Raw genomic sequence first — 22,296 nt, forward strand, 5'->3', positions numbered from 1 at the left:
AAAAACATTAATGATTATGTAATAGAAAGGATTTTGGATAAATTATATAATACGTGACTTGTTGTTTTGCGATTTTAATTGTTAAACAACGTCGATGACACATCTCGGTTTCGGGACGTGATATAGAAAATTTAAAATATATTTGATACAAAAAATAAATAATTGTTTAAAAAACCAATATTTTACAAAATAAATATTATATGATGAAAATTTATGATATCGATATACAATTAAAAAAAATTCAAACACACACAATATAAAATGTAGCCAATATTTCTAAATCCTAGAATTAGCAAGGGCCTCGGCGGGTTCGGAGAAAGCTAGGTGAGCAGCATTTATTACATGATCAACAAATGAGTCCAACTTTGTTTATTCGCATTTTTGACAAGAGTCGAATATGCAACATTCCTTTCTTCAAAAAAAGAAAAGAAAAGGCGATTTTCCCTCAATTACAAGAAAATATACTTATATCAATTGGATAGAAAAAGATATAAATTTTTTTATTTTTCAATTTTATATTAAATACTAATTTAATATGACGAAACAAAACGTTCATTTTAAAATCAGTTGTTCTACTAAAAGGAATTGAAATTTTAAAACTTTGCATTGGTTGGACCAAAATTTTAATGTATAGATTTGTTTTTATCTTTGTCTGATTTTAGTTTTATTAGATCTTTTGAAGGTTAATTTACAAAAATGACAAATGGTAAAATAAGTGGAACTTTCATGCTATATTTAGAATGTATTTTGCAGTGATTATGCAAAACACACTGATTCATGATTTGAAAACAAAATACGGACAATGTAGTGCCAACAAACCAGATGCCGAGTAAGTTCTTGAGATTAAGCTGCTTGAATAATACAGTCGAGGTAGGGAAGAACAGACGTGCCAAATACAAAAAGAAAACTACAGAGGTTGGTGTATAAATTCATTTACTATATAACACCAGCAGTACTTTTATTGAACTGAATATATAGTACAGACAGCCCAAATACAGCAGCAATTATAATAGATACTGCTGCTGATAATATTTCTAACTTATACGAGCAGTTGCTTGCTAGCCCCGAATGGTTAGCCCTGGTGTGGTCTCCATCACTCGTGCCACAGGCTCGGTGACTTTAGTCGTCAACTTCCCATTAGCGACAACGGTGGTTGCACGTTTCTCATAGGGCGAATTATGCACACCAATGGCAGCCCTGCCTGATGGGTCAAGGTTTTTCGACCAAGATTCATCCCATGCCACAGCCGTAGCAGTGCTGCACGCCACACTTGCACCACCTGGGACAGTGAGGCTGGCTGAGTTCTGCATTGAAAAATAATGGTGATGTATAATGCTATCGCCCTTTTCAATGCCAAGAAGTTGGCACAAATTCTCTTCATTCGTTCATCTGAAACAAACCATACCTGTGGGAAGAGTCTGTCGAATATCATTCTGTAATAGTAGGCCTCCTTCGTGACTGGAGTATTGTGGGGAAAGATATGCGCAGCATTGAGCATCATCTTGTCATTGACCTGTTAAGAGAACGTACCGATTCCAGTATGTCAATTTGTATTGCAGAAATGCCAGATACAACAGGCTGAGGAGCAAAAAGAAGAAACAATCTCAAGTTTTCACACATAAAAAGCATGATTGGATGTAGGCCAAAGTTAAAATACTAATTTAGTAGTTCTTCGCATTTGTCGTAAATTTTAGCCAGAGGGTCGACTGTTCTTGCCGCTTAATTATGTTTTACAAAAAAAAATTAATCTTCACAAAGATTGGGAATACAGAAAAGTCGAGATTCGGCCATTTTAGTGAAAGCTGATACAATACATACATGGTGTTCAGCATGAGCTTTGAGTCCATCAATCCAACTATAACCCACACCATCACTAAATTGTTCCTTTTGCCTGTAGAGAATATGCTGCAAGAATCAACCAGAAAAATTTGTGAGACGCCTTTTTCAAATTATGAATATTTAGCTACACGAAAGCACACGAGAGGATCAATTATAAATACCTTAGGAAGATATGGCCGCTCTTCATCATCGAAGGCTTGCCTTAAAATCCACTTCTCAATACGTTTTTGCTCTGGTTTGATCTGAGACAGTGTGAAAATATGGAAATTAATTTGATAATATGAAAGTTTATAATGTGAACAACTATGAATAATGGCCTTACCATCTTCCACTCAGGGTCGATGCTCATTGCGACATTCACAAATTCCTTGTCTAAAAACGGAACTCGTGCCTCTAATCCCCAAGCAGAAGTTGCCTTATTTGCTCGCAAACAATCATATTGGTGAAGGGCCTTAATCTGAATTTATATAAAACTTAAATAAATTTGACATCATCAAAGTTCTTCAGACATTAGACAGGGTAGATTCCACATTTCATACCTTGCGGCAAGTTTCACGATGGAATTCATCCTTGTTAGGTGCCTTATGGAAGTATAAATAACCACCAAAAATCTCATCTGAGCCTTCACCTGATAAGACCATTTTTACTCCAAGTGATTTGATCTTACGTGACATAAGGAACATGGGAGTACTTGCTCGAATTGTAGTTACATCATATGTCTCGATATGATAAATCACATCCTCGATTGCATCGATACCATCCTGCAACATAGCATAAAAGATTAGTTGTCTCAAAAACAGGAACAAAATTCAGATGAAAATCAAATGAAAAATCCCATGTAGGCTCGAAAAAGTAAACCTGAACGGTGAAATGAAATTCATGGTGAACTGTACCCAAATAATCAGCAACTTCTCTTGCAGCTTTCAGATCAGGCGACCCCTGAACAAGAAAATATTAAAATCTTTTCGCGTTGACAAAAATGAGTCTCGATAAACACTAAATTTTCAGGATGATGGTGACTGACCTCAAGGCCAACACAGAAAGAATGAAGCTGTACTCCCCAATGTTTCGCAGCTTTCGTGCCCTCCAAGTGACGAGCAGTAACAGCAGCAACTAATGATGAATCAAGTCCTCCCGATAAAAGAACTCCAAATGGAACATCAGTCATTAACCTTTTAATAACAGCCTGAATGATTTTTCGCCGAAAAAATAATCAATCTAAAACATCTTTTTAATTCACTAAATCAGCCTTACATAAATCTGCAAAAAATCTCACTTTTTCAAAAGCACGCCTCAGTTCAAAAGGTTCATATGCAGTCGATGGAATGGCCTCGGAGAACCATGGAGGATTATACCATCTTCGAAGACCACCCATCTTGCTCGAGTACAAGTGCCCTGGAGGGAAAACTTCAAAATGCTCACATTCATCATTCAACCCTTTCAGCTCCGATGATATCCAAACGGAACCTATATCAATAAATTGAGTTTAAAATACACCAACTCCATTGTTTCTGGCATTACAAATTTCATTCACCATGAAATAAAGGTCATAGATTACTGAGAATCACTACCATCAAGTCCCCAGCCGATATACAAAGAAGTGATCCCAATAGCATCACGTGCAGCAAGAAAGCTGTTGTCACGAGTATCTAGCAACACAAATGAGAACATTCCATCCAGCATATCCACGAAATTTTCTCCATGCTCTTCATACTGAATGTTTTTTTTTAAATAAAAGATAACATTTCATTGTTTAGTAAATTAAATAGATTGACATCAAGAACTAACAAAAACAAATTTCTTGGCCTCCAGAGGCTTTTTGTGTAATAAAAATGAAATACTCACCAGATGCGCAATAACATCGCAGTCACTTCCAGTTCGGAACTTGTGATTAGGCAAATTCTTGCGCAATTCCTCGTGGTTGTAGATTTCTCCATTTACCTGGATTCAGGAGAACATATCATGACTGAATATAAGTTTTCAAATCCGCACCTCCTTGATTTTTTTAAGTAAACAAGGACAATCTGAATCATGACGAGGTAAAGATATATTTCGGAATTTGTATTATTACTGTATTCAAGATGTTTTGCACTTAAATAATCGAAGGAAGTGGCATGAAAGAGTGAGAATATCGAGCGGATTTACGTGTTTTGTCAGTTGTTTATGTAATCAAGCATGAATGCATAATTTGTGATCAACAAGGAATAAATTAAATTTCGAAATTGAAGAATGAAGTTAACAAGAAAGCAGAAGAAGCACGAGCGGAAAAAATAAATGAAAAGTAGCGCGGGCACGGGTGCTCAAAAAACAGAAGCTCCCACTCAGGAGCTAATCCGACGGGCTTTTTCTTGGACTTTCGCAATCATTGATGCACTTATAAAAATGTAAACCCTAGACACAAAAAAGAAAGCACGGTCAAGCACAAAAATCCAGAGAACGGGAAAGTGAGCAAGAACAAACAACGCATCTATCGGTGACGGAGTAGCAACTCTAATTTGAATCTTCTTCCCTTCTTACTTTATTTTAGTCTATAGTGATGTTGAAGAACATGAATTTATTTGTCGTTTTTCATTTATGAATTAATTTATTAAATTTGGAGGACGACGTAGCTTGGTCTAATCTTTATTTATGAATTACTGATTTATATATGCGAATTACTTCTTTGATTATTTATATTTTCCAGATCTTATTGTTTTCAATTACTTGATAACTAATTGGATTGTCATGACATAAGGGATTTTGAATAGGATCGAAAAAAAAAATATTGTTAGTGTTTATAGAATTTTTGGGTAGTGAACGAGTTAATATTATAAATATAAATGTTGATGATGATTTAATATATTGAATACCAAATGAAATCGTATCTCTATATTCTTGTGTTGCATTATTTTAATTGTGGTAATTGATTTATAATTAAATTGCATTCCCTGTTAGATCGATATTTTTGCTCTACTGAGTACTAAAACTTGAGACCGTACATTATTTGCTGCCAGCAAATAATGCAACACAAGACAAAAAGAGTTTGAGTCAATCTCCAAATTTCCCCGTAAAAAACGACCAAAACCACTGCATGTGTAATAATATTCCAAGATAAAAAAACTTGCCGTGACTACAATCTTGCCATCTTCGTTGAATAGGGGTTGGTCGCCAGAAGCCGGATCCACAATCGCTAGCCTTTGGTGGGACAAATAGCAATCCCCATGCTGATAAAGTCCACTCCAATCAGGTCCCCTGTGCTTCAATCTATCCAACAATAAGATATCAGCTACTGTTCAATTTATGCAATCTAACACAAATTTGCACCAACAGGACAAACCAACAAATGTCAAATACTTCATTCCAGTTTAGATTTTTTTTCTTGGAAAATATTCCAGTCCAATAACAATTTCATCTCTTGTCCATAAACACATACACATACATACAAATGGACCCAAGATTTAGTACCACGGGGGCTAGACTTTTCGACTAGATAGCTATTTGTACATACATAGAAGGATAGACACACACAAACGACTCGTAAATTCATGACAAGTTCTTTATTATGAATTTAAAAGTTTTGTAAAACTGTAGGAACCAAAAATAGAATATTGTAACTTTTGTCTTTGCGATTTTTATCAACTGGGTTCATCAAAAGTGGATTTTAGTCGTGTATCTTTCGATTTTTAAGAATTTTAGTAGCTGATCTATCTCTGTTTAATTAATGTTTTTATAGAACAAATAGAAACAAGTTGGTGTTTTTAAGGAGATGACGAGAAATCCAGACCTGACTTTTCAACTTGACAAGGAGTAACGTTTCATGCATGAAATTAATTTGGACTAAGACAACAAGGTAGAATAAAATAATTCATCAGTCCACACAGTCCATCCAAACTAGTACCTTTTTAACAAAAAAAAGTTATTATTTTTTGCGAGAATCGAAACTTTTTACGTTCCCAGATCCATATGTCCATCACCCAGTTACGAAAAAGGATAATGCATACAAAAAATTCAGTAAACAAAGCAAAAATCACAGGAAAAAACCTGCGTGAAAGCTCGAGGACCCGAACCCTCTTGGCTTGACAGTCATCGGAACAACCCAAAACTGCTAGTATTCCACACATCACTACTTACCGGCTTAAAAAATAAAAATAAAATCAATATCTCCTTCCCCAAACAAACAAAAGTGCAAATTCCAAGAATGGAACAGTTGCAAAACGGAAAACAGAACCAAGATAAACTTAAAAGTCGTGATTTGAGGAGGGAAGCAAAAGACTGTGATCCTAAGATTCGAGAGACGTACGCATAAAAAATAAACAAATAGCTTTGAATCAGTCTCTGATCTTGTTTTAGTGTTTGTTTGTGTTGAATGCACCGCTTGAAATTGCTTATTTATAGCCAAGAAAGAGGGGGCCAGAAAATGACCTCCCATGCGGCGACACTTCCTCGCCATATTTTTTTCTTTTTATGCGGCGACACTTTATATAGATTAAGCTTATTGGATTTTATAACATCAATTAGTTTTTATGAAAACGAATAAAAATAATTTTCATATAATTTAGTAATTAAAAATTATAAAAAAATTTACGAATTAACTCGATCTATCATAGATCATGATTATAATTCATATATGTGATTGTCATTATTTTATATACACATCGTATATGTATTGTTCTATAGTCTCCATAATGCATTTCAAGTCATTTATTAGTTATTATTATTATTAGAGTGACATTGTTTCAAAAATTAAAAAAAAAATAGTCATAGTGACATAACGACATTATCTAGGACATTATCACGTGTGGCACCCAACTTGTGATAAATTTTAAAATTAAGTGTATTATTTATTTATTTGTTGTCACATGCCATCTACCGAGGAATGGATGAGGTTCCTAAATCCAAACTCGTTATTTAAATTTTTTTATATAATTATGTATTTATTTTTGGATTATATTATTACCGTCTTATTCTCTTTTCTATGTCGAAATTTTATATAATTGAGTTTTATAGAATGGCAAGACCTTTTACGCCACCTTTTATTCCATCTTTGGAATTCCATTAGCTTGGCGCAAGATATACTAGCACGACAACGTTGGATGTTGATAGTTTGGGAAAAACTTTAAAATTTTGATTGAGTTCTTACTATCTCAAAATAAATGGATCAAACGTGAATAATCATTGGATCTGTAATAGAGATAATACGGCAACGTTTTAAGATCTGACTCCTTGGCACAAGAAATATGCCGTAGCGTTCTTGCTCTTATACAAATCAACCCTAAGAAATTGACAATTTTGAGTTTATCTTACCGTTCTCTTTTTTTAGATTCCAAATAAAAATTGGACAATCCATATCATTTATGGTTTTTTACGAGATAATCTTTTGCGGGAATTAAGGACTAAGTTTAAAATCTGTATCTATATCCATATCTACATAATTATATTAAAACACCAAAATTTCCCACAAAAGTACCTCTTCCTCGCATTATTTTGGTTTTTTAGAAAAATACAAAAAAAAAAAAATCTATTAAGATCATGGTTTTGGGTCTAATTCTACCCAAAATCTTGAGGATTTTCGAAATACATATATACAACTTTCAAAAACTTAATTCAATAGATGTGAAACATCTAACGTATCTCAATCAAGTCCAGGAATGAACATATGAAGCGTGATATTTACAAGACATCAGTAGGTGGTTCATATCGACAGTTCAACACTTCAACACACATAACGGAGAGTTTAGGCACTGAAATCATGTTAAGATCAAGAATTTGGACTTAACTTCAACCCAAAAGTTAGCTCAAAAATTTGGACTTAACTTCAACCAAAAAGTTAACTCAAGGGGGAAAAATTGTTAAAATCTATATATACAAATATAAAAACTTAATCCGACCAACGTCAAACATCTAATAAACTCTCAAGGCAAAACCTTGTGTGAGACGGTCTCACGTGTCGTATTTTGTGGGACGGATCTCTTAGTTGGGTCATCCATAAAAAAAATTACTTTTTATGCTAAAAGTATTACTTGTTATTGTGAATATCGGTAGGGTTAACCCGTCTAACAGATAAAGATTCGTGATATCCTCTCACAAGAGACATACTCTAAACTCAAAAGCGATATTAAATAAGATCAACTTTCGAAACCGTCTAAAATTTCAAAGAGAAAGATGGATAGCCCGATCTCGATTTGATTAAATTGCATGTGTAATGTCTTTTAATTAGAACTAGAATGAAAATAGAACCACGTCTACTATATTATTTCATAAAATAATATAAAATTTAATATATTATTGCACTTTTTAAAGGAAATAAGGGCATGTTTTTTCATATTTACTCTAATTTGGAAAATATTTAGGAGAAAAAAATTATCGAATACGATGTTTGCTCCATCATGTTTTTTTAGAAAAAAAGATAAATATATTTTTTGTAGCGATCATCTCGTATAAATATATGTTGATAATGTTTCCATATTTTATACAATTATTTAATTATTTTTTTTAAAAAAAACAGATATATTTTTAATGTGCAATAGATATTAATATATATTTGGAAATAATTATTAAATAATGGGTATATATTTGTTTGAATTTTGGGCAAATAAAAATATTTTCTTTTTTTATTTCTATTTTTTAAAATAATGGATAGAACTTATAAATAAAATTTATATATGTTTGTTAGTTTCCTCTTACATTATCAGACAAGTAACCGTGGAAATTGGACAATGTTTGTTGCCTACAGGATTTCTCTTCTTCACAACAATTTTTAAATCACAACCTTTTATCGTCGTTTTTGCGTCAACTATCATTTTATTGTGTATTTTAAAAAAAATCATTTTATTGTGTATTTTTTTAAAAAAAATATTTTATAATGTATTATCCGAAATATAAAATTGAATTTTTCAAAAATAAATCAATTAGGCATAGTTTGGTACACATGATAGGATAAACGTGTGATATATAATATAAGGATAAGTTAAAGATATATAAGATGTAGGATATTATATTTAATGTTTGGTATGATTTTAATAAGAGTGATTAAATTTATATATTAGATTGTAATGACAAAATTAACCTTTCATAATAAATTTTATAATTTCAAAGTTGTTGCTCAAGTTCATATTTCTTATCTGTTCATGCGCCGGCAGTGTTTGCATGATTTATTTATTTTTAACTAATTTTATATATTATATAATATGATAATTGAGTCCTTAATTTTGTGAGTCAAATCAAATATCAATTTTTAAGGTTAATCGAGTGATATCAATGATTTTATTGAAATTTATAAAAATCATTTATATAATTATCTCGAGTTCATTTATATAATTATCACATTATATAATATATAAAAATAAATAAAAATATTTATTTAATGGGACGGTAAAATGAGAGAACGATAAGGTTTAAAATTTTTATATATCGAGTGCAATTAAGTCATTTGTGGCATTTTTTATCATTAAATTAAAATTATCACATGTCATAAAAGAGATACATTATCCTTGTATAAACATGTTTATCACGAGTAATATCATGAGTTTTCTAAAAAGATACCAAACATTAGATAAAGAGATTATTAATAAATCTCTCTTTTATCTCATGTATAAAACTATATGTTAAAGATTATATTATCCATCACGAGTTTTTTATTATTATTTTTTGTGTTTTGGTCAAATGACGGACCATCAGGCATTAGTCGATGGTTGTTGGAGTGGACTAGATACGTGTTCAGTTCCCGTTAAACCGGCCCACACGAAATATGACAAAACAAAATATGGTCCCCTATGTTGCCTATTGGTCCGATAAATGTTGAATTTTTTAATATCGGAGTTGGGTTTCAAAGGCTTCGTACACGAGACATTTTCCTTTAAATGAAATATGATTCGTCACTTGGACTACAAATCCGTAACTAAATATGAAAATTTTGATGAATCCATAAGATATTGTGTGACATGTAATTGGTGTATAGAAAATATTACACAAAATTTGCTGTGTATATATATAACTATTTAAATAGCACATAAAAAGATTGAATTCCGATAAATTGTTATTCGTTGTTTTTTAACAAAAGCTCTTATGCTATCGCCTTATGTATTCATTTTGTGAAATGAATATGTGATTCAACTAATAAAAAAATATTATTTTTTGATATCAACAAGTATAATTCGGATTGACATGTCTCCCCCCACCCCACCCCACCCCACCCCACACACACACACACACACATATTAATGCCTATTTTTAAAAAATACATTTGACTAAAACCACTCGAATATTTGCTCAATGGTAGCTTTTATTTTTATTTTATTTTTTAAAAAAGTACCAACTTGACCAATAATTGTTACGCTTCCCGAAAATTTATGGATAAGCTCGGATCCTCGAACAATGTCTTTTAAAATATCTATAATTTAGAAATATATCTACCTACTTTCTCAAGAAATTAACTTTAATATCTCAAATGTCACCTAAAATAACACCAAATAATTAAATTTTAAAAATAAAGGTATGCAAAGAAGCAAATTTTTCTATAGTATGCAACATCTATCAATAAAAATAATATTCAAATCATAAAATCTATAATTTTAATGTGAAAAAATTTCTCATCACACACAAACTTTATATTAAAAAAATTAACTTAAAATTATAAAATAATTGTTCTATCACAAACACTCTTATCAAACCAGCTAACAGATCAATTTTTTTAGACCGGCTAACGAGAGACATATTATTGTTCTATATGATATTTGTATGCATATATACCAAGTATTATGTTTCTTTCTTTGATGATACTAGAACTCATAATTTGTTATTTTTTTATGTGTATAGGTAAATTCACGGACTAACATAATAAAATATATTTAAAAACTCGGGAAATTGGCCTTCAGTTCCCAGCCGTCGATTTTTTTTTGTGTTCAGTCCCTGTGTACTTTTTTAGTACCGCATTTCCACATAAAGTGTAACACATTTCTACATGAAGTGTACCACATTTTATATGACATAGTACCACAATTTTATGGATAGAGAATAAACCCAAAAAAATATTTTGATTAGAAATTTTTCACGTAACTTTCCTTTAAAAACTTCATGCGACAGATTCGTTGGAAAAAGATTAATCGTCTTTATCATACCACATGCTATTGTGTCCGTATCAATAAATTATAGGCACCAACCAATATTGATTGTAGTGGATAAGAGGACGCATATTCTTCNAATATAGGTAGAATTGATCCGTATCACAGATATATCGTAATCTCTCCATTTAAATTTTTTTTATTTTTATAAATGAAAACATTGATTTTTGTATTAAAAAAACGTAAATTTTATTCCACCTCATCAACATCAAATTTCACCCTGTAAAAATATTCTTAGGATGTTCCCTATTGCTTTTTATACAATAACTATTTTATCTAATCAAATGTCTATTTATAAATTTACTGGTGTTTTATATTAATTTTACATTTAATTTAACTAACGAAAAAAGAAATTTAGTTTTTTAAATAATTAATTCAATTTATTAAACCTATTCATTATTACAGTAATTAAATTAAAGAGCTCGGACTATTTGGGGAGCTGAGTTGGTAAAACGGCGAATAAATCATACGAAAAGAATAAGGGACTAAAAATTTATTTGTCATTTTCACGTAAAAAAAAAATCAGTTAGTCTCATGCTAATGCTAATTCTAATTCTTCAAATGTGATTATGGAATTTAGGTGAATAAATAGAAAATCTTCTCGACACTTTTACCTCGAATTTTTTTTTAATCTAAATGTATTTTCTAATAAGAATATTTTTGTAATTTTATCAGCAAACTATTAAGAGAATCATTTATTTATCACAGACACAAAATTTAAAAATCCGTAGTTTTTCACATTTTAATTTCAAAGAAATCCATTTTCACGACCTATAAATTTGATCACTTATATGAAAAATACTAAAAACTTCCTAACAAAACTTGAAATGTGATTTAATTTCATAAAAATATAAATAATAATATCATTAAAATTCGGTATTACAACTATTTGCATGATGTAAAAGGCAAAAATGTAAGTGAGACGGTCTCACATGTCATATTTTGTGAGACAGATATTTTGTTTGGGTCATACATAAAAAAGTATTACTTTTTATGCTAAGAGTATTACTTTTTATTGTGAATATCGTTAGGGTTGACTCATCTCACAGATAGAGATTCTTGAGACTGTCTCACAAGAGACATACTCGATGTAAAATTGATCAAGATAATTAAATGTAGCGCTATAAACGGGCGTCACTCCTCGGGTAAAGGATGGAATTGGGTACCATTTCGGAGCTGGCCTTCACGGTTGAACGTAGACACGATACAGTCTAAATTAAAGCCTGTAACAATTTTCTTTTTCTTTTGAATTTAGACTTAAATTAGTCTAGATTAAATTGGGTGTTCGGTGTCCTCGTACGGACTAGCATATATATATATATTGCATTTTTTGAATGTAGACTTAAATCGGTCTACATTAAGCGAGCACATTTTGGTTTTTTTTCCCCCCGAATCTAGACTTGAATTGGTATGTTTTAGATCTTATTATTACTTCTTACACCTATTTGGGTTTAAATCGCGTGCTTTGAATTTAGACTTTAAACAGTCTAGATTAAATTTTCTCACACGTTTTGGATTTTGAGTGTTCCTTAAACCACAAGTTTCGAACCTGGTCTTAAAATTGATGTCACGTTTGCTATGATAAAAGATTAAATGGTTTAATTATTATTTTTTTAAGTTGTTTGATGTATTGATTATTTTTTAATTGTACTTATATGTTTTTTTTTTATTTCTAAGTTTTTTCTTCTCAATTTTTACGTGTTGGATTTCTCAACTCAACCTAATTTATCTTTGATTCTTTGTGAGTTCAACCGCTCATCCTTCTAATTAAACGAGTGTATGTATGATATTATAAAATTCAATCTTTATCTTATTATTTCAATTTTAATGTGCTGAGTTTCTTAGCTGAACAATCTTCATATGTACGTGTAAACCCTAAAACTTATACGGTAATCAACAAGGGAAATTTGTTTTTTTGTCATGTATGTTTGTCTATTTATTTTTTTAGTTTTTTTTTTTATTGTAGTCAAATTTCAATTTTGGTATATAATATTTTGTTGACAATTTTATTCATTTTTCGAGTTGGCGCTGCATGACATTAATACAATGTTGATGTGACGATGACGTGTATAGTCTGATATTAACACTTCCGATGAAAAAGATTAACATTGCAAAAAATAAAAAAAAAAATCAGAAAATATATGACAAATTGAAATTTGATAGTGTAAATGTAATACCCCTTGTCTCACATCTTAAAAATTAAATATTTAAAATTAGTTTATAATGAGTTTACAATAGACTTCTATAGCAACTTGGTTAATCATTTTCGTAAAGTGAGAACGAATACGACGTAGTTGTTATAGAGGCTCATTGTGCAGTCACGCGGGCTCGGGACATGACAAAATGATATTAGAGCCGGTCACTAAGAGGAGCATTGAGAAATAAGTGCTATACGGGACAAATTGCTACGTATATGGGAGCCACCTCTTGAACCTTCGAGGCAAAGTGCTACATGATGGGAGCCACCTCTTGATCTAGATTCTCGGAGCTGGTGGATCGAGAGGTCAGGCGGCGACGAAGACGTCGCGTTCTGAAAGAGAGGTGGTTGCAATATCTCTTGTCCCACTTTTAAAAAATTACAGATTTAAAATGAGTTTATAATGGGCTTACAATGGACTTTTATAACAACTTGAGTTAATCATTTCGTAAAGTGAGAACGAATACGAAATAGTTGCTATAAGGACACATTGTGCAATTACGCATGCTCGGCCTCAGGCTCGAAGGCGTGACACTAAATGATCAAAATTGCAAAATGACAAAACTAATTAATCAAACACGCAGTTTTCAATCCAAAAAGTGTACATACATGCTCGTGGGCATAGGTAAGACAAGAATGACGACGTTGAAACACACTGTTTGGTTCACATGGTAAAAAATATATAACAAAAAAAATATATTGGGTTTATCCATTCCAATTTCTCGAAGCTGAGTCAGCTTGCCTCCTCCGGTCTTGCCTATTTATCTCTAATGGATATTTGTACCACAAAATGACACCAAAAAAAAAAAAAAGCTACTAATTTTTTTTGTTTTATGCGAATCAACATTATTATATCATTTTGGCTAAGATTTTATCATAATTAGAGTTGAAAACTAATTACGTTATTCTTATTTATTATTTTATTCTCAATCATCCAATCTCACGAGCCTAAGGACGATATATTTACATATCTTCAGTTCAGGGGTCCCTAACATTTAATAATATTGACAAGATATAAAGTTTATATGGATTTATGGTTGTCAAAAACTTGTGTGAGACGGTCTCATGGTCATATTTTGTGAGATGGATCTCTTATTCGGGTCATCCATGAAAAAGTATTACTTTGTATGCTAAGATTATTACTTTTATTGTGAATATCGATAGGGTTGACCCGTCTCACAAATAAAGATTCATGACACCGTCTCACAAGAGACCTACTCATCATGGTTTTAGGAGTGACTGAGATTTTTTCAATTTATAGGCTTGATTTGGACACATACTTATAAACATTTTTATAAAAGTGTTTTTTTCAAAAGATTTTAAATTTTTTTTTATAACAAATATGCGTTTGAACAACTATTTTATAAAAAATATTTTTAGTTAAAAATTTTAATTAGAGAAAATTTTTTTAAAAACATTTTACAAAAATGTTATCCAAATAGGTATTTTAAGTTTTTATAATTTGTGAAATTATATCGGGTTCTAAGCTCGAGCAAGTTATTCAAATGAGGCCGAACTTGAGAAGTGGGCTTTTTGTTCTGGCGTCCAACTCAATCATAGCTTATAGCCCATGTTTTTATTAGACTGGACCGAGATATCTGATTTCTCAGTTCTTATATAGAATAGATGCTTGAATATCAAATTTGGTACGGTGGAGTTTTCTATTAGAGCTCGGGGCTAACAATTCGCTTACAAAAGTTTTAGAAAATAGAAACTATATTTTTGGGTAGATGGCACACACTCGTTTATTTAAAGAAAAATATAGAAAACCTATTACAATATTGGGTCAATTAAAACAAAAACTTATGTAAGATAGTCTTACAAATCAATTTGTGATACATATATTTTATTTGAGTCATCCATCGAAAGTATTATTTTTTACACCAACAAGATTTCTTTTTATCGTAAATAAGTATGACTCGTCCCACGAGTAAATATCTGTCACAAGAGATATATCAATCTATCTGTCACAAGAGATATATCAATCTATCTTGTATCCATATGTCATTCCTACTTCCTAGTATAATTTTTTTTTAAAGATTTTTGTATACTTTATAACTTCAATATAATAAACGTCAATTTTTTTTAAATATATATGTATTATTAATTTATAAATTATATTTATTAGAAACATTTTTTCACCTCACTTGCTATAAAAGGGATGGATTGGTATTAAAATAGGTATCATTCGATCCTGTGCAAACGGATTTGCGCAGAGAGAGAAAATGTCAGTGCAGGAGTATCTGGACAAACATATGCTCGCTCGGAAGATCGAAGACGCCGTCAATGCCGCCGTTAGAGCAAAAACGCCCGATCCTGTTCTATTCATCTCCAATCACATGAGGAAATCTGTTCCTTCCGTCATCACCAAGGTTAAAGCCAGGCAAATCCTCGACAGCAGAGGAATTCCTACTGTTGAAGTCGATTTGCACACCAACAAGGGCGTGTTTCGTGCTTCCTCCCCCAGTGGTGCCTCCTCCGGGATGTAAGAGCCATTTCCTGATTCTCTTGGCATCACGTCTTTTCTTATTATTTTTTGATTCAGTGTGAGTTTACGTTGTTAGAATTAGGTAAAACGTTTCTGGATGATTTTATCAGTGTAAGATCAAGGCTCGGGGTACAAAGACGACAATAGATAACCCAAACTTGATGTTAGAATTTCCTTTTAGCTTCAGCAGGTTTATGAATGCTTTAACCAAACAAGGTTGAAATTCTTTTGTTACTCGGTAGTTTTGGAATGGTGAAATGTTGGCAACCATTTCTAGTGACTCCAGCTGAAAGCATGCTTTCTTTTGCGCTGAAGCTTCTTCAAACTTTGTTGAATGACAATCGAATGGTGCTCAGACACCATACATACTCCATGATTCTTGTAAAGTACTTTTGGGCTTTTAGTTTAATGCTCTATTTAGTGGATGTGTTTATTGGCAAGAACTTGTTGAATCTATTGTTTGGGCTCGTAATAAATTAAAATTTGCTCGTATTACTCAGCCGAGAGCCTTGAGCATTGTACAAGACAGTGCTGTAGGAGTAACCCATTACCTTTTGGGTTGAATTGCCACAACGTGGGCATTCTTCTTAGCAAGAATTATTGCAGTAGGACAATGGCTAGGAGGATTTGAAAAGCATTATGGCATTAAGATTTTCAAGGCTTAGCTCAAGACCCCAAGTAATAAAGAATATGATGGTTGATGAATTCATATTGTTGAAACATGTGAGCTTGACTTAGTGGAGTCAAACAAACTTCGAGGAATTTGAGCATAGGTGCTTGGGGCTATTGAAATGGTGATGTGAAAAATAAATGTGAATGTAAGCAGATGGAATTCCTTGATGAGAAGCAAGGTTTTGCAAATAACCGTGGACACAGTGCTGGACAAAGACTTGGTTTTCAAACTTAAAATTGTAGAGGCATTACTAGAAATTGTTTCCTCAGAAATTTTATCGAAAGAACAAGAAAATGGATAACACTGTCCGGAAAACAATTATTCGTATGATTCGGCGATTATTTGTCTGAAGGGAAATTTTGCACGCCAACTGTGGGGTTCACTTCTAATTTAGTCTAGAAGAAAGATGCATTATCATGGAGAAATAAAAGTAAATTAGAATAGTCGAGAAGTTCTTATGTGAAATGCTGTATTTCTGGTGTGTGCAATAAGTCGCAAATATTGCATCTACCTCCCCGGAGTTTCGTGAAAAGTTACACAAATTCCTCTCCTTAATTATTGTTGCATCTACCTCCAATGAAGTTGAAAAATGTACACATATTGATATGAAATGACTACACTATTTTTATCTAATTCCTCCAAGGCAGGCAGATGTAATTGGAATTTTTATAGAAGAAGTTTGTGTGATTCGATGTATAAGATTATCGGGGGAGATAAGATGATGTTTCTTTTCAACCCTTATTTTTCAAGTATTCATGTTATTTGTAAATGAGAGTACTCTGGAGTCTGGACAGGTATAACCAGAGTTTTTCACCCGAACCTTAGTCTTATTAAATGCCTCTGCTTGTCTGTTGCTTTCCTTCATTTGCTCAATCCAGTGGCTTTTGATCTTCCTCTTGTTGTCATTATGGAAGTCCAAGGAAAGCAGCTAATAGTTGATGCTCTTGTTATTTGTTGGTCACAGAAGCAGTAGTTTGTTGAGAATAATTAAAATTGCTATAGAAAGCCGGAAGGGCAAAACATTTTAATCTAGGAACACATTGATGGTTAATTGTTATGTTATTGATGCCCACTACAAAGGATTAAGTGTTTGTTGCATCGATTTCAGCCAGTTTTGTGGGGCTAGAATTTTCAAATCTTGGTTGATGTCGAGTGATTCTCATACGTTTAATTGTCTCTGCGGTCTGCATAAACGTTTCATTTATTCTTGTCACATGAATCAACTTGTTTGCCCAGTCACGTATATTTCTTCAAGCTTTGTTTGATAGAAGATACTGATATCATCTTTGAAGTCTTTTAAATTGTGCATGAAATCAAAATATGTGCTCTTATATCAAGGTATGAGGCTGTTGAATTACGTGATGGAGACAAGGGTACCTATCTTGGGAAAGGTGTGAGTAGAGCTGTTAATAATATTAATGAGAAAATATCTGAAGCTTTAATTGGTATGGATCCAACTCTTCAAGTTCAAATTGATCAAGCCATGATAGACCTGGACAAGACTGATAAAAAGGTAGCGATCAGACTTTTTTAGTTATGTGTATATCGTTGCCTGTTTATGCATGCGCATGCAATGATTAAAATTCATATAACATATGTCACTGCTCTCTTAGATTTTGTTTAAATGCCTTGCATTTACGCTGGACTCTGGTAAATTGATTGGTTCTCTCCATTAAACTTTGTGGTTACTGTTTAGGGTGAACTTGGAGCTAATGCACTTTTAGCAGTTTCAATGGCTGCTTGCAAAGCTGGGGCTGCTGAAAAAGAGGCATGCAAAATGGGACGTGTTATTACTTTTCTTTTGTAGGCTATCTGTCTTTTCCTTATCCTTTTCTCTATGTTCTCCTTCAGGTTTCACTTTACAAACACATTGCTGATCTTGCTGGTAGAACTACTTTCAATGTTCCTGTCCCTGCTTTCACTGTAATAAATGGTGGAAAACATGCTGGGAACAATTTGTCAGTACAGGTAAGGAACAATTGAATATGGGCCTTAATTGTTTTGTTTTGTTTTAAACTCATAAACAATGACAATAAAGATATTGTCAGGATATTATGATTCTTCCTGTTGGAGCACTCAGATTTGACGAGGCATTGCAAATGGGTTCAGAGACTTATCATCATTTGAAGGTGAGATTTTCAAACTGTAATACACCTCGTTTTACTGTTATTTCCGCCTAGTTTATGTTCATCTTAATACTTTGCTTAAATCATCTTATACTCTCTTGCAATCATGTTTATCAGAATTAGTTGAAATATAGCATTTGATTCTTCATCCGCTTCATATATTGTGATACTTATGATTTGTTTCATCAATTTCTGCATTTGATTTTTATTGCTTCTTGTGGATTGGAACTTTAGTTCTTTGTGATCCTTGTGGGACTCTAAGATCTCTTGTCTATCTGTTTTTTGCATCGTATAACATTTAATATGTTTGCGAATTTACTGTTGGCTGACTTTTGCTGAATGGTCTGTTGCTTGCATCAAATTCTCAGTTAGTATTTGTAATCTTTTCCTCAGGCTGTGATTACAGAGAAATATGGATTGTATGGATGTAATGTTGGGGAAGATGGTGGCTTTGCTCCAAATATATCCAGGCAAGTTCTATGATTTAGTTCGATCTGTTGAAAGTTGGTAATTTTGATATCTGCACTGCAGTTTGAAAGAAGGTTTAGATCTTGTAAAGGAGGCAATTGGAAGAACGGGCTATAACGAGAAAATAAAGATAGCAATTGATATAGCTGCAACTGAATTTTGCATAGGTGATGTGTTCTTTCCTTGCACAACCACGTGAACACAGAGCTTCAGCCCCGAGACATCAGTCATTCTTTTGCACTTGTTTACATCTGTATTTCATATGGTACTCAAGTTTTTTAAGTACATCACATGCAGTATGGTTTTTAAACGTACAAGTATGCATATCCTGGCATTTCAACATATTTGATAACTTTATTCTTCTTGCAAACATGTCTCTCTCCAAATTAATGAGGCTCGTGCAGTCTTTTTGTCTCTAAATTGTGAATAAGGAGTTTTAATACAATTTATCACTTATTTTTTAGTTTTCTCTAGGCACACATGCAAGTTATACTTATATTTTATTTGACTGTGTATTTAATTGATTGATTCGCAACCTTAATACCTTATTAGAGTATATGTAGATTTATTTAGAATTTTTATTCATATTTGATACATATTCAAATATGTCCTTCCTAGACTTCGGGGTCATCAAATATATTTGATACCGATTTTCTCCTTAAATATCTGTTGTTCAGGTCTAGCTGGGGGAAAACTGATTTTCTTTTATCCTGCTTATTTAGGTACGAAGTATGATTTAGATTATAAATCACCAAATAAATCTGGTCAAAATTTTAAGTCAGGGGAGGACATGATTGCTATGTACAAAGAACTCTGTGAAGGTATTTAGTTGCAATTCAGTTTTCTGTTGTAGTTCTTTCATTGAATATTAGGTTTTAAATCTTAATTTCTTTTGTTCTTTTACCTTACATTCATTTCCCTAATGTTTGGCTATCTCAGCTTACCCGATTGTGTCAATTGAAGATCCATTTGACAAGGAGGATTGGGAACATTCCAAGTATTTTACTAGTCTTGGGATATGCCAGGTTTATTTTTTTTATTCTTACTGATGAATTTTATTCGCGATGTCTATCCCGCCGAAGTTATGGCCTGAAAGTTTACAATTTGACCAACTATCACATCAGTTAAAGAGTTATTTGTAATCTTAATGCGTAACTCAATTTGGAAGACGAAAAATTTGAAATGTTGATCGTGTTATGTTTCAAACATTGATGTGTGATTGACATTGTTTCAAGATAACCTGACAAGTATTTCTTCTTTCAGGTTGTTGGAGATGATTTGTTGATGTCAAATCCTAAAAGAATTGAGAGAGCCATGCAGGAGGCTGCTTGCAATACTATTCTTCTAAAGGTCCTTACTTATTTGTATTTATACATTTTTGCTGGTTTTACCCCATGTTTTTGTACATACCATGTTTGTTTTTTACTACAGTCCAGTACTCACTTTGTTTTTAGGTGCTCACTGCTCATGACAAATGAACAGTGAGAAACTATACGCTTCACTGCTGGTAGTTTAATTGAGTTCATGGTTCTGCACGTGTGAATATATATTTGTAAATTGTCGAGGCGCTTGTAACTTTTTTGCTTTCTCTTTTTAATGTCTCATTTCTCAACATGACTCTGGCTTTCTGACTGAAACAGTATCTGTGGATTTCTTAAGGATATTTCTAGATAATGATTTGAAAATAGTTTGCATTCTCTGTGACAATCATTACTCAAATTTGTGCGAACTTCATTTGCTGTTAATTTGAATTTCAGGTTAATCAGGTGGGCACTGTGACCGAGGCCATTGAGGTAGTCAAATTGGCTAAGGATGCTAATTGGGGTGTGGTGATATCTCAAAGAAGCGGTGAGAGTGAAGATTCTTTCATAGCTGATTTGTCTGTTGGCCTTTCAGCTGGTCAGATTAAGGCCGGTGCACCTTGCCGGGGGGAGAGATTAATGAAGTACAATCAGGTTACATCTAGCATTATGTCTTTTGTATTTTATTATTTTATTTTTTGAGACATTGGGTGTGGGTACTGTACGGGGTTTGAACACGAGTTGATAATCAATTCCCGTAATTGGGAAGATGGGTACCATTCGACCAAAGGACCATGACCCCATGTGGTTTTTTGTAATCTAGAAGTACTGTAGAGGATCTATATGTCAGTGAATTAGATCCTTTTCCAATTCTATTGGAATAAAGTTGAAATAAAAACTTTTCTTGTAGTTACCTTTTTCCTTTCCTTTTTTTTTAGTCTGTCCACAAGTATGAAATTTCTTGAAAGCTGCTCTTAATCGCGTTCGGGTGCTCAAGCTATCTTCAACTATATTAACATGTAAACCAAGGGAATAAATGATTGGATGGCTAAAAATAGCTGTACACCTATCTTGTTCTGTATTTCAATTTAATTAGACAGTGGTAAGTTCAGAAGATTCCAAATCGTTCAAAATTTAGGCTTGTGTGATATGATCGAATGGTTTATTCTTAGTTTTCAATGGGATTGAATATGGATGCATATCTGCGTTCCTATTTTAACCGAGTTGCAAAATATGTGACTAGTGTTGTTTGTGCACTCCCTGGTGTGTTCTATGCTGGCTTTGAAAATTTTGAAATTTGAGCACAAGCTAACAGCGAAGTATTTAATGCAGTTGCTCAGAATTGAAGAAGAGCTTGGGGATCAAGCACTTTATGCGGGAGATGACTGGAGAAATTGCTGACAGTTTCCACCATTGTGTTCTCAAGTAATTGGTCTTCCCCCCTCTCCCTGAGTTATCCAGTATTTGTTCCCAGCAGGATCAGAAATCGAATTCTACAAACGCGGTCAGGGGGACTCAAAACTCCCGAGCTTTGAGATACCAGCCATAAGTTTGCAATGTGTTTGCTAAAGGTTCAAGACTTTCATTCGTTGAGATTCGAGGGTTTTGTACAATTTTTGCTGCGTATGCCATTTCAGGTATTTTGTATCGAAGTTGTCTCATTTATCGCTTTCTAAAGGCAGATGGATGATATCCGCATATTCGATCAATGTGAAAACACGTCATTTACCTGTGTTAATAAAACATGAGATGAAATGATTGTGAGCCTGTACGATTTCATAGTGAGCTCCGTATACCAAAACTTCAGTATGATGTATTGAGCCTGCAATTTTTGAGGCTATGTTGTATCAGAAATTTGATAACTCGTCTTTAGTGTGTTTTGGTATAATCATGTTCCAGTTGAGGTTTCAATAAAAAACGATCATGCTGCCTCCACTTATAGAAATGACGAATGTGCGATGATTCTGGCTTTTTATATCAGATGTATACATGCGTTACGTTATAGTTTACTCGATCAATCAAAAATTGTAAGTGTAGTTTTGTGTTATTTTTCAAGATTTTTTAAAATAAAATTGAGGTGTAAATTTCGAACATTGATGAACCCTG

The 22,296-nt window shown here is 32.8% G+C and overlaps 2 protein-coding genes across 3 annotated transcripts; one reads left to right on the plus strand and one right to left on the minus strand.

Annotated features, from left to right (window-relative positions):
* Positions 1-803: 803 nt before the first annotated feature.
* On the minus strand, positions 804-6,192 carry LOC140973049 (asparagine synthetase [glutamine-hydrolyzing]-like). 2 transcript variants are annotated; one of them, XM_073435589.1, is made up of 13 exons: positions 5,860-6,192; positions 4,944-5,082; positions 3,685-3,780; positions 3,411-3,552; positions 3,116-3,306; positions 2,864-3,025; positions 2,698-2,778; positions 2,379-2,600; positions 2,162-2,296; positions 2,001-2,087; positions 1,819-1,905; positions 1,406-1,513; positions 804-1,304 (listed from the first exon to the last, which is right to left on the minus strand). In XM_073435589.1, the coding sequence occupies exons 1-13, from the start codon at positions 5,937-5,939 to the stop codon at positions 1,059-1,061; spliced, it is 1,776 nt and encodes a 591-aa protein (XP_073291690.1). In that variant the 5' UTR covers positions 5,940-6,192; the 3' UTR covers positions 804-1,058. The 2 variants fall into 2 exon arrangements, with proteins under 2 accessions (XP_073291690.1, XP_073291691.1); XM_073435590.1 differs by having other exon boundaries at positions 2,001-2,081; positions 5,860-6,191.
* A 9,118-nt stretch (positions 6,193-15,310) lies between these two features.
* Positions 15,311-21,632, plus strand: LOC140973050 (cytosolic enolase 3). The gene is made up of 12 exons (XM_073435591.1): positions 15,311-15,619; positions 17,634-17,808; positions 17,992-18,063; positions 18,147-18,263; positions 18,344-18,424; positions 18,815-18,891; positions 18,953-19,056; positions 19,612-19,710; positions 19,829-19,914; positions 20,153-20,239; positions 20,647-20,844; positions 21,523-21,632. Exons 1-12 carry the CDS (start codon positions 15,360-15,362, stop codon positions 21,589-21,591), a joined length of 1,425 nt encoding a protein of 474 aa, XP_073291692.1. The 5' UTR covers positions 15,311-15,359; the 3' UTR covers positions 21,592-21,632.
* The last annotated feature ends 664 nt before the right edge of the window (positions 21,633-22,296 follow it).

This window comes from Primulina huaijiensis, chromosome 3 (assembly GCF_012295235.1).
Source record: "Primulina huaijiensis isolate GDHJ02 chromosome 3, ASM1229523v2, whole genome shotgun sequence".
NCBI classification, from domain to species: domain Eukaryota; kingdom Viridiplantae; phylum Streptophyta; class Magnoliopsida; order Lamiales; family Gesneriaceae; genus Primulina; species Primulina huaijiensis.